General features: G+C 63.6%; 1 protein-coding gene across 7 annotated transcripts in view; it reads right to left on the bottom strand.

The window, feature by feature from the left end:
* MYRF (myelin regulatory factor) overlaps positions 1-12,190 on the bottom strand; it is a 31,017-nt gene that overhangs the window by 9,480 nt on the left and 9,347 nt on the right. For 4 of the 7 annotated variants that reach the window (XM_081238572.1, XM_081238573.1, XM_081238574.1 and 1 more), the window contains exons 2-9: positions 9,120-9,207; positions 8,666-8,929; positions 6,162-6,223; positions 4,988-5,246; positions 3,665-3,915; positions 3,450-3,573; positions 1,518-1,713; positions 84-160 (exon numbers count right to left, since the gene is read on the bottom strand). In XM_081238572.1, coding sequence (XP_081094698.1) covers positions 84-160; positions 1,518-1,713; positions 3,450-3,573; positions 3,665-3,915; positions 4,988-5,246; positions 6,162-6,223; positions 8,666-8,929; positions 9,120-9,207 — 1,321 coding nt within the window. Of the gene's footprint in view, positions 1-83; positions 161-1,517; positions 1,714-3,449; positions 3,574-3,664; positions 3,916-4,987; positions 5,247-5,895; positions 6,142-6,161; positions 6,224-8,665; positions 8,930-9,119; positions 9,208-12,190 lie in introns of those variants that run through there. The other 3 variants (XM_081238576.1, XM_081238577.1, XM_081238578.1) reach the window with 2 other exon arrangements.

Below are 12,190 nucleotides of genomic sequence, written 5' to 3'. Positions count from 1 at the left end.
CTGTGGGTGCCTTCCCGCGCTCCCCTCAGCTCCTGCCAGGGTGAGCCCTCCTGGGGACCACCCGCCACGGGCCAGACACTCACGTGACAGGGTTGAAGGGCCGCTTGCTTCGGTCCGACTGCGACTGCTCGATGTTGATGGACTGGTTGAGGGCCTCCAGCTGGGGGAGGGGCAGAGGCCAAAGGCACCTCAGGGCCCAGGTTCCCCACCTGGGCCCGCCCTCCTTCGGCCTCTCGGCCCAGGCCTGGCCCAGCTGGGGCTCGTGAGGAAACCGAGGCCCTGCCCTCCCCTCAGCCCACAAACGCTGGTGCCTTCTCCTACACGCCACACATCCCACAGCCCCACACCCACGCCACCCCCCCACCTATGTGCACATGCATGAGCGTGCACACACACACACACCCTCACCGGCCCCCACTCCCGCCCGCACACCCCTCCCAGCCCTGAGCACACACCCCAAACCGGCTTCCACTGCCACCCGCTCACTCGCCACCCCACATTCCCCAGACCCCGTCCCACACCCACTTCCCCTCAACCCCTCCACGAGCACTGGCTGCACCACTCGCTCGTGACACTGAAGGAGACGCACCCGGCCGACCCCCCCAGGAGCTCATGGGCTCAAGATCAACCACCACTGTGGTGGTGCCAGGGGATCGCAGGGGAGGGACCTCAAGTCAAGATGGGCCTCAGGGCAGGTGTCCCCAAGGATGCAGCAGAGTGAACGGTGAAGGTCAAGGAACAGCGGTGAGCCGGGAGAGGAGGGATGGAGTGGTGTTCAGCGGGCGTCCCAGAGAAAGGGAGCCACCTGGGGGAGGCGGGGCTGCGACTGGGCACAGCGAATGGCGAATGGCGGGACCCAGGTGAGGCTGGGGTCCCCAAGGCCTCTGCAGGCCCAGCCTAGCGGTCAGGTTTTTGCTGGGGTGAGGGAGACGGGGTCCCGGAGTGGAAGGAAGAATGGGAAAGGTCTCAGGCAGAGCACCAGTCAGGAGCCACAGCAGACGGTCAGACAAGGAGGCAGACAAGGAGGTGGGTGGCCTGGTCGGGCAGAGGTGGGGGGAGGGGGAGGGGACCAGACAGAGGGGAGTTCTGGGGGACAGTAGGGCCTGGTGCATGGTGAGGGGTGGGCAAGTGGGCCCCGGATTCATGGCTCAGGTAACCAGGGCCCTGGAGCCCCGCTCCCAGAGAGGGGGCCCGCGAGAGAGGCAAATTCCCAGGGAGTTCATTTGGGGGTGTGGCACTGAGACGGCTGACAGCGGGGTCAGAAGAGGGGTCTTGGCTGGGGGGCGCAGACTTGGGATCACGGGGTAGAGAAGGAAACGGGAAGCGTACCTGAGAAGAGGGCTGAGGGGCCTGACTCTCAAGGGGCAGCCACGGGAGGACAGGCGGAAAGGGGGGACTGGACTTGGCCACGAGGGGTTTCCTCAGGACACACTCAGCTGGCCTTGGGCTCTCTAGACTCCCCCCAGCCTGCCTGCCCTCCTGCCCTGCCCTCCTTGCCGAGCGAGCCCCAGACCTGCCTTCACTCCGTGCAGCTTCAGGTAGAAGCAGTCAAGGGGCTTGAGGCCTTCGGGCGTCTTGACATACTTGGGCTCGCCCAGCATGCCGATGTACACCGTCACCTGGAAGTGGTTCTTCTTCTGGCACACGAAGGCGTCGTCGCCCACCGAAAAGTTGAAACCCTTGTCGGCGTCCACGCGGTAGGTGAGCATGGGCCTGGGGGCAGGTGGGGGCACTCACCTGAGGCCCCGCACACCGGGCTTGCCTTGCCCGTCCCACCCACGTGCCTGCGTTCCAACGCAAGTTCCCATGTGGTGCCCCCATCCTCAAAGCACTCTCGGGGCTGCCCCCATTTCTCAGAAATGGAAACTGAGTCCCCAGGAGGATTTGAGCTCAGGTCTGCCAATGCCTCAGCCAATATTCTTCCCACTACGTGCCTGGGACCACCCCACTCTGGTGATGGGGGCAGGCGGGGCAAGACACTTGGACGGGAGGGAACTCCTAAGGAGGGGGCCTGACGGCCCCTCACCACACTTGGCTTCTTCCCAAAACGCTGCCCGAAGCCCCCTCCCTCACAGGAGACGGACGAGGTGAGAGGGGATGCATCTGTGGAGCCTCAATGCGGCTGACAGCTGGTTGCCATGGAAACGGTGGAACCAGGCGCCGGCTCTGCGCTGGCCCAGCCCCTGCCCACCAGCTTGCTCAAGCCCCCAAACGTCCTCATTCTGACTCCTCCATCTGCCCGGTTGGGGAGGGGGGCACTCTGGGCAGCCTGGCCTCAGTCTCAGTTTACGCAGCTGTTGCTGGCAAGGTGTTCCAAGTCTGGACCCTTTGGGGGACCTCCAGGTGGCCCGAAAAGGGGTGATTGTTGGCCCGCCCTCACCCAGGTCCCCAGGCACAAGCAGTGCCCCGGATGCCCAGGGCCCGCCTGGAGGAAGCTGGGCAGGGACAATGTTCCCAAACCTGTGGGGAGAGGCCTTTGGGCCTGGTTAACATCCACGGGAAGGCCCAGAGCTCACTACTTCTCCCTCCCTGGGCTCCACCCACCTGCCTGACCCAGGGGAACACCCAGGAAGTGCCTGGGCCACACTGGGGGCCTCAGCTCCCAACTTCCTGGCCTTGGGACCTGGGGTGGCAGGACTGGCCCAAGAAGTATAGTAGAAGGAATGGGGGCTCCTCACCAGGCCATAGGGCTGGACAGCCAAAGACCTCCCCTCCGCCACCCAGACAGGGCCTCAAAGGACCCTTTCACCACTACATCAGCTGGACACCCCCTGCCCCAGCCCTGAGGGCCTGTGGCTAACAACCCGACATAGCCTGGGACACCCGACTCCAGGAGGCTGGTCTAGCTGCGAGAGGGCCAAGTCCCAGACACCCTGCCCAGGCCTGGCAAGGTGCAAATGAGCTGACGGTGAGCCATGCTCTCTTCCCTCACTGGCCTTCCGTGGGAGTGAGGGGAGTGGTCCCGGAGTGCTCCTGGCCAGGTCCCAGGAAGCTGAATCCACATGGGTGGGTGCTGAAGGAGAGCGAGGAATGCCCGGCCAGCCTCTGACCCAGTCCTCCCCAGCCCACTCATCCCTCCCCTCCAGGGAGGGGGCTGCTGGAAGGGCCTTGCTGACGCTCTGCTTCCGGCTACCTTCCTGGAATGCAGAAGGAGGAGTGGGGGAGGGGGGGGAGCCAGAAAACACCCCTCCACCCACTGCTCCCTGACTTGGCCCCACGGGCCCCTCCCTGGCGGACACCACCTTCTTCAGGAGGCCTTGGGCTGGCTCAGGAGTCGGGAACCCTGAGTGCCAGTCCTAGCTCTTCCCTGAGCCTGTCTGCTCTTCTGTGAAATGGGACCATCTCGTAGCCGGTGTGCTCCCCAGCCCTGCTCTAGGACGGTGATGCCAGGGCTGGGGGTCTCCGGACAGCGTGACCAGGAGGGGCGAGGGGGAGCACAGGTCACTCACAGCTCTTTGTAGTTTGCATCGTACAGTGTCGCCCACTTGTTCTGCTGATGTGGTTGCCACTTGATGGACTGGTAGTTGGGGTCCAGGTAGGAGCCACTGAGGCTATCATTGTCCTGAAGGAGACCTGGAGAGAGAGATAACGGCCATGGGCCACGGGCTCTGGGCCCCGGGCCCCACCCCCCCACCTTGAAAGCTTGAGCAGGCCAGCCATGTACCTGGTGAGGGTGCACCTGGTGGGTGCCAAGGCGGCGTCTGGACCCGGGCGATGCTGAGGGGCAAGGAGCCAGGGCCGGGTGAGAGCGGGCCCTGGGGAGGCCAGGGTGGGGATGGGGCTCGAGCTGGGTGCGGTGGCAGGGATGTCACGGTCCCGGGCTCCTGTTTGATCATTCCATTCAGCATCTGGGCATTGAGGGTGTTGGGGGGTGATTCGGAGTGCTTCCTCTTCTTGGAGGGGTGTGTGGGGAGCCTGGGGGGGACACAGGTGTGCACCATGGGGGGCTGGCCCTCCCCGAGCCCCCTGCCACTGGGCAGTATCCCCGCTCCCCCTCTTCACCCTGTTTCAGCAGGATACGCCCAGCCCAGGGGATACCTCCTGCATGAAGCCTGTGCCTTTACCTCCTAAGTGCTCCCCCATCACTCTGTGTAATCATTCTGTTTCTGTCCCTCCACCCTACCCCCCCGACTGTGGAATCCAGGAGGGCAGGACCCACATCTGACTTGTCTGTGTGTCCCCATCACGCCCAGCAACCGGCCTGGCACACAAAGTGCTCAGAATCGTTTGTGGAATGAACGAGTCTGTCCCTTGGCCGTGGTGTCATTCTCAGTGTCACTCTTTATAGCGACAGCTCTTTGGAGAGCAGCCTCCATGGTTAGAAACAAGCCACAGGGGGCCTGGGCCACGAAGGCTGGGGAAGAGAGTTTCCTGGGAAGGGGGCTGACGATGTGGGGGCTACACAGCACCCCTTCCCCTTCTGGTTTACAAAAAGCTTTGCCAGTGGAATCTTTCCTTGAATGAAATCTTTCACAAAATCTCAATGTGCAAAACTGATAAAAAGACAATTCTACGGGTTGGAGTCAGAGCAGGAAGCTTGGGTCTAGGCCTAGAACCTCTTCAGAACCCCGAGGACTCCATGGTGACTGGAAAGTCACTGGTGTCTGGGTAAGAGCACAGTCCCAGGTTCAAGTCCTGGCTCAGCTCCCTCCTACCTCCGTAGGGCAAGCATCCCACCCCCCCAAGCCTCAGTTTACCTATCTGGGCAACGGGGGTGGCCATGCCCATCAAATAAGGTACTTATGAGGCCTCAGCCTTGGCCGTAAGTGCCCGATGCATTGCTCGCACATACATATACATAACACTGACACCCATCTCTGGGGTCAGAGCCTTCGGTCCTTCCTGGGTTCATTCATCCCCGCCCCTACCTCCACCTCTATCCTACCTGCTGCTGCCCTGAGTATCCCCACCCCCCGCCCCCACCAGCCCATCCCCCCCCACACGCTGCCCCCGCCCCCCACCCCGGGGAAGGCTGCCCAACTCTTACTCGGCTCCGGCTCCGTGTTGCTGCAGCAGCTGGTGCAGCATCTGGGACTGCTGGGTATGGTGGAGATCGGTGGGCACCAGCCCCTGCCCCATGGCAGTGTAGGGGGGCATCGGAGGCTCAGCCTTCATGTACAGATCCCGCTGCAGGATGGGGTAGTGAGGCGGGGGTGGTGGGGGTGGTGGTGGGGGGTGCTCCGGGCGGGAGGGCACCCCCACATGGCACAGGCTCTCAGGGGTTAGGGTGCGCAAGAGATGGGGGTCTGTGGGAGAGATGCGGGGTGGCCATTAGGTTTCCCAGCACCAGCTCTCCCCGGGCGGGGTCTCCTGATACCCTCCCCGTCCTGAGCCCAGCCTGGGGGCTGCCCTCCCGCCGATCCCACGTGGGAGGAGGCTGGGCAGCCTAGAGGCTGGCCACTACAGACCCGGGCAGGGAGGCCAGACCCTGCCCAGGGGGTGGGCAGCCTTTCGCCCCATCTGAGCCAGCTCCTTCCCCAGGGCCGGCCGGGCCTGGCCCGGCTCCCTGGGGAGGTCCCGCATCCCAAGGTTCTCCCCCAGCCCCTCTCAGGCCTGCTCCTCCTCTGAACCTCAGGAAGGAGTCTCCCGGGACCCCCAGCGCCGTCCTGCAGGGGCCCTCCTCCCTCCGGCCACCCCAGGGGCCAGCCCCCCAGCCTGAGGGGGGAGGCCCCAGCTCCCTTTGTTCCCCAGGAGGCATTCCAGAGATGTTTTTGGTAAGATAAACAGAACTCTTGACCCTTCTCTGGGCTGTGGGGAGACGGGCTGCCCGTGATCCCTCTGCTCTTGGCCACCTGGGGGCCACTGCACCCCTGAGCACCTCCCAAGGTGAGGTGGGCCCGGCAGCAGCAGGCCTGTGTCCAGGCTGTACCCAGCCTCCCCCAGCCGCCCACTTACCGCCGAAGGGCGCGTCCATGATGGCGCAGGCGGGCAGGCGGGTGGCATCACCGGCAGGGACACTTGCTCAGAGGCAGGGCCAGGCTCCCCACCCGCCCATGGGGAAACAATAGCCAGCGCCGGGGAGTATTTGACCAGCGATAATCTGGGCCTGTTGGGCGGCCGCTGGCCCCCTCCCTCCCTTGCTTGCTCCCTCCCTCCCGATAAGGCCGCCCCAACCACTTGCCCAAACCCCGGAGGGGGAGGGCGGTGCCCGCTGGACTCACCATTCACCTGCTGGGGGGAGTAGGCCTCGGAGCCAGAGTCTGGAGGGGAGTCTGGCAACGTGCTGTGAAGCAAGAGGAAAGGGTGGTTGGGTGGGCAGCCGAGCCCCTGCCTTCCAGCCGGGCAGCTCTTCTGCGGGGCAGGGTCCCGGAGACCCAGGGGCTGGAGGCTTCGAGGTTTCTTCACAGCCCCCGTTATGGGCATTTCTCTGTACCAGCTACCTTGGGGTGCCTGGCAGGGCCCAGTTGTGGGTGGAGGCCTTGGGCTCTGGCCCAGCATCCCCTCAGACCTACAGGGCACTTGGGAGCGTGTCACCTGTGTCCCTGATGATGGCACAGGGATTCAAGGACTCCCTCTGCAGACCGAAGGGCCAGGCCAGCTCTTTCCTTCCTGCACCCACTGAAGTCCCACTTCCTGGAAACTCTAGGGGCCGGGCCTGGGAAACTTCAGTGGGTCACCGGGGGGGCTGCCCTGCCACAGGCAGGTGTAGGCTGGGCAGGGAGCCAGCTCGCCAGGCCTGCACTTATTTTTTTCTTGCAGGTTTTGTTTTATCAGTGGTTCGGGCAGAAGAACAAACTCAACTCTGAGAGGTCAACACGTCCTGCGTGAACCCTGAGTCCGCCCAGAGGGGGCGGCTGCGGCCACCCTCTCAGGGATCTCACTCTTTGGCCATCCTGGTCCCCATGTCTGGAAAGGCTGCCCACCGTCATGCCCAGGCAGCTTCTGAGGCGGCCCAGCTCTTGTGGACACAGCCCTGGGCTGCTTGCAGGGTCCCCCAGCTCCCCTGGACAAGCCATCCCTCACCCAAAGCCTGCAGGCCGTGTGAAGATGACAGGAAAAGGTGATGGGGGCTCGGTCCTTGCTACGCCCAGCAGGCTGACCAGGGCCTCTCCAGCTCCGGGTCCACCATCTGCCCCCACTCCCTGCGCTGCCCTGACAGCGGCCTTGAGTAAAGGTCTTTCTCACCCTCTGGCCCCTATCAAATGTGCCAAATCCACAGGACCTTGTGTTCTTCCTTGTAACTCCTTACGGTGCTCACGAGTCCTCGATTTGCTGATTTATTGATTAGTCACTCCCTCCCCCACTAGACCGCAGGAGCCACTACAGGAGGGATGTGCCTGCCTTGTTTACCACCTAGAACAGGGCCTGGCATGGGTGGGGGCAGTGGCCCTGGAGCGGCCCGGGGGCCACAGCATGTCTGAGTGGTTCTGGACAAGCGCTTTCTCTCTCTAGGAAATGGCCCCAGCGTGCCATCCGAATCCTGCTGTGAGCGGGGAGGGGCTTTACTCGCAGGCTGGCTGGTTTTGGGGTCCCCCAGGAGCTGGTTACTGGGGACAGTCGATGAGCTCTCGCAGAGGCATGGAGAACAGTAGCGGGCACCCAGCAGGTGCTTATTGTGTGTCAGTTCCCTTCCCTCCCTGCCCTTCAGGGCCTGTGGCTTAGGGACAGCCTCTGTGCCTCAAGCAGCCAGCTGCCCTGCAGAAATGGCTCACCCCTGCCTGGCACCCCAGCTCCCCTCCATGGCCCTCCCCCTGTAAGTCAAGACACAGCCACTGTCCCCCCAGTACTTCCTCTGGGTTTCCTCCCCTGACTTCCACAGTCACACGGGGGCGGAAGCATTCGGGGTTCACTTCACAGCCGGGGTGCCAAGGTTATGGGTTAGCACCCAGAAGGCCGGAAATGGTGGAGCTGGAGACGGAGCTGGGCTGCCTGGCCGGCGTTGTGCTCCCAGCACCCTGTCATCCTTCCACCCAGAGATGGGGTCACCTGCCCCATGCCCGAGCCTGGGGAACCCAGAACTTTCTCCGAGCCCCTCTGCAGAGCCGAGCAGACCCACGCTCCCTGCCTCTCCCCACGAGCATGTGCCTGTGGACTGCCCTGCAGTCTGGCTGGGCTGGTGGCCACCTGGAACCCTGGGTCACAGCCAGGCCCAGGCTGAACCATTGGGTCAGGCGCTGACGTGGATTCCTTGGAGAGGAGCCGGGGAGGACCTGGGGGGCCGGTTTGGGTAGGGTCCCAACATCTGCACCAACTTCAGGTCCCGCACCTGCGCCATCGGCCAACTCCCTGAGGCCGCGGGAAACAGCAGCTATAAATGCACGAGTGACTGGATAGGCCTGGTGCAGGGAGGGGTCTGGGTGCCCTGGGTGCCTGCACGCGTGTAGAGGTGCTCCCCTGAACGTAAACACTCCTGCCTCCAGTCCCACTCCCTCCCCGCCACTCTCCACACAGCTCTCTCTCGGGGATGGAGATTTTTCTAGCACTTAGGTCAGCCCTCATGACTCCCCTGCTCAGAACCCTCCGTGGCTGTCCACTGCCTCAGCACAAAGCAGTGAGTGCCTCCTCAGCCTGGCCCTGGTCCCCCAGCCACCTTACCTACCCACAGGGCAGCCCGATCCCCACTGCCCAGCCTTGGCCGGCACCTCCCAGGCCCCCATCACTGGTCCCACAGGCCGCCTGTGCCTGGGCCTCTGCATCTTACCCCACCCCCACTGCCCTCACTCACCCGGGGGCATAGGGAGCCTTGGGCTCTGCCTTGATGGGGGGCCCAGAGCCCCCCAGGAAGGGCTTGGGAGCAGCACCCATGCCGTTGTTGTTGTTGCAGTTGAGCGGGGCGCTGTAGTTCGGGGGTGGGAGGGGGCCATGGCGACCCGGGGAGGGTCCGCCCCCGGGGGGGCTCAGGTGGTGGACCCCGCTGGAGCCGGGGATCGCTGGCTGCCCGTGGGGGTAGGAGGCCACGCTGGCTGGAGCAGAGATGTCAGGGAAGCAGCTGCGGAGAAGGGCGGAAGCTCAGCGCCAGCCCGGCCCCCCCCCGCCCCTCCCGGGGCTCCCACCTGCAGGGCGGCTTGGACGCTGCAGAGGGCTCAGTGGTTGGGAAAGGAGCGGCTTTCAGAGGCGGGGCCACGTCACCCCTCCCAGGTGGAGGCCAAAGGGGCTGGGGTGCCGCGGGGGCCACTCACAGGTCAGAGGCGTCCTCCTTGCTGATGTACTCCTCCAGGATGCTGGTGTCTATGTTGGAGGGCTCCAGGGCGCCGTTGATGTCGTGGCCTGTGGGGGAGGGGTGGGCGTGAGAGAGGGGAGAGATCGGCTCCCGAGACTCCTAGGCCTCTGGGCCCAGCCCAACTCTCCCCAGGCTGGGCCCTCCCGATCTGTGTATCCACGTGGAGGGGAGTCCCTCATCATCCCCCACCTGACACCCCTCCAGGAGGTACTGATGATGCTGCCCTCAGTCCACAAGGCCAGCTGGACTCTGCAAGGAGGGGCGGGGCCCAGAGAGCAGGTCTGGACAGACCCGGCCGCTTCCTGCCCCTCCATTCTCCTTTCCAGCTTTGTGACATGAGCTAGTCCCTTCGTCTTGTCTATAAAATGGGGTAACCGTTTCCCCGTCTTACAGGGTGCTGTGAGGAGCAAACGAGGCACTTTATTTAGCCGGGTGCCCAGCGGATACCACCCCCCTCACTGACTCAGACCCAGACTCACTGACTCTGTCCTGCTCTGTACTCCGGGAGGCGGTTCCAGATGGCCCAGCTGCGGGCAGCTGGGACCAGGAGGCCTGGCTGGGCTGGACCACACATCCTGGGGGGCCCATGGGGCTGGGGGAGACTCCTGAACCCCGGGCCTCAGCTGCAGGTGGCGAGGGAGCAGGGGTCGGAGTCAGGAGTGCCCAGCCCCCCCTCACTGCGTGTGCCCATCACCCCCACATCGAGGGCTGAGCCCAGAGGAGGAAACAGCCCCAGAGAGGTTCCGCGGGGAACGATGGTGGCCTGAGCACTGCTCCTCTGCCTGACCTCTCCTGGGCCCTCCCCGCTAGCCCCAGCCCCACCAACGGGAGGGACTCACAGAAAAGGCAGCCCAGTGCTCTTGGGCATCAGCAGCGAAGGAGAGGGGGAGGCGCTGGCCTTTCCACTCCCGGGGTCACCTTGCAGGGGGAGCTGGAGTGCTGGGTGATAAGGGGGCTGACGTGGGAGATGCGTCAACTCCGATAATGGAGGACGGCCCCACCCACACTGCTGACCTGGGCTGGCTGGCCCCACTGAGGCAGGAGGCGCCCCTCCCACAGGCCCCTAGGCCTTGAGTCTGGGGTCTGCGCCGCATGCCCCCTCCCCTGGTGAACCCTGGGGACAGAGCTCAGGTCCAGTCATAAATCCTAGCTCACCTACTCCCTGCTGTGTGACCTTAGGCAGGTCCCATACCCTCTCTGAGCCTCAGTCGCCTCAGTAAAATGGGGACATGAACAGTTAACACTTTACAGGGTTCTTCTGAGGATGAAACAAGTTAAGGTATATAAAATGCCCGGAACACAGTGGGTGCTCAGCAAACAGAGTGGCTGTCCCCACTCCCCAGAGCCCTGGGGTCCCCAGAAACCCCCAGCCCAGGCCCCTCCCTGGCCCTGGCCGGCATTTCAAGAATGCTGAGCCCCGCTTAGGTGATTAATGAGTGGCTAAGCCCTCCTAGGAGTCACGCGCTGCCTGGGACAGGCCCTCCTGCTGGCCCCCACACCGGACTCACCCAGCCAGGAACAAGGGACACCCACCAAGCACCGCCAATGGCCGCCCAGGGCAAGGGGAGCTTCTCAAGCTGGGAATGACCAGGCTGCATGCCGAGGTTCTAGGACCCCCACCCCGTCCTTCCCTGTTAACCGGAGGTCCCATTTATTGAGTGCCTGCTGTGTGCCAGGCACTTTCAGAGCCGAGTACATTAATAATCATAGGAGTTTATCATATGTAAGGCATCCTGCAGGCTCTTCCTGTGCACTGTGACATAATTCTCCCAGCCTATAGTGGTGACGATGAGAGTGGCTCACACTGAGTGCCTGCCAGGCCCCAGCACTATCCTAAGTGCTTTACGGGTTTACCTCCCAATCGCCCCTGCAGACTTGGTGTTTGTTATTAGCATCATCCCCTTTGTTCAGAGAAGTCAAGCCTCTTGCCCAAGGCCACACAGCAAGGAGAAGCCAAACTCAAGTGCAGGGGCCGGACTCCAAGAGGGAAAGTGTAGTTGGTGGTCACTGAGGCTTCCCAGCCAAGCTGGGCTGCCCCACTGGATGAGGGGGAGCGGGTGGTCCTGAGGGAGGACCAGGCACAGGAGATGGGGAGGGAGGGGGTACTGGAGCGTCACTCCCACCTTGGCTGCTGAAGCTGCAGGGTTTTGAGACTGAACTTGGAATCCACAGTGAATGATGGGGTGATAGAGTCATGGTGCTGCTATTTATAACAGGCCAGGCCCCCTCCTCCCCTCCTCCTCCTCCCCTGGCCAGGAGCACTCCTAATCACCCCTAATCCTCCTGCCCACCTCCCCCGGGATGGGGGGTGCCTGAGACAGAGGCATCTTGGGAGACCCTAACGAGAACCAGATGTGGTTGGGGGGAGGAGAGACCCTCGGTGCCAGGGGCCGGGCGGACGGGAGGATGGAGGAGGGAGGGGGGGAGCCACTGGGGCAGGGTGGGGGTGGGCCAATGGGTGGGAGAGAAGTATGAGGTTTGGGGGGTTGGTGGGCCTCCTGAGGAACACTGACCCCACACCTCCTCTTTCTCTGGGGGTCCTCACCGCCTGTCCCAAAGGGTCCAGCCACCCAGGAGATGCCCCCCGCCTATCCCATGAACCACACTGGAGATCTCTAACCCAACGTTCCAGCAGGACAGGGTGGAGTGGCTCCTTGACTCCTGAGGCTGGGGCAGAGCCCCCAGGAACCCAGGAGAAAGGCAGGGCCCCCTCCCCCACTGCTCCCCAAAGAACCCTGGAACATCCTGGAACATCGCTGAGCAGCAGCAGATACCAGTCAGGAAGGAAGCTAAGAGTGTCTCATGCTGATCCTCAAGACCTCCCCGGGAGGTGGGGAGGCTGCCCAAGGTCCCGCAGCCTGAAGGTGGCACCACCAGGTCACAAACCAGCATCCCTGCCCTCCCTCTCCCCAGACCCTTCAACTTCCCATTGCTCAGGATAACCAGAACCCTCATCAGTCAAAGGCCTGGCGTGGTCGACCCCCTGCCTGCCCCCATGGTCGCTCCTGCCTCAGTGCCCCTCCCTGCAAC

This window comes from Mesoplodon bidens, assembly GCF_964165515.1.
Source record: "Mesoplodon bidens genome assembly, chromosome: 7".
Classification (NCBI taxonomy): Eukaryota; Metazoa; Chordata; class Mammalia; order Artiodactyla; family Ziphiidae; genus Mesoplodon; species Mesoplodon bidens.
Note: the sequence above shows the minus strand (reverse complement) of the source record. Positions and strands in the feature narration are given on the sequence as shown.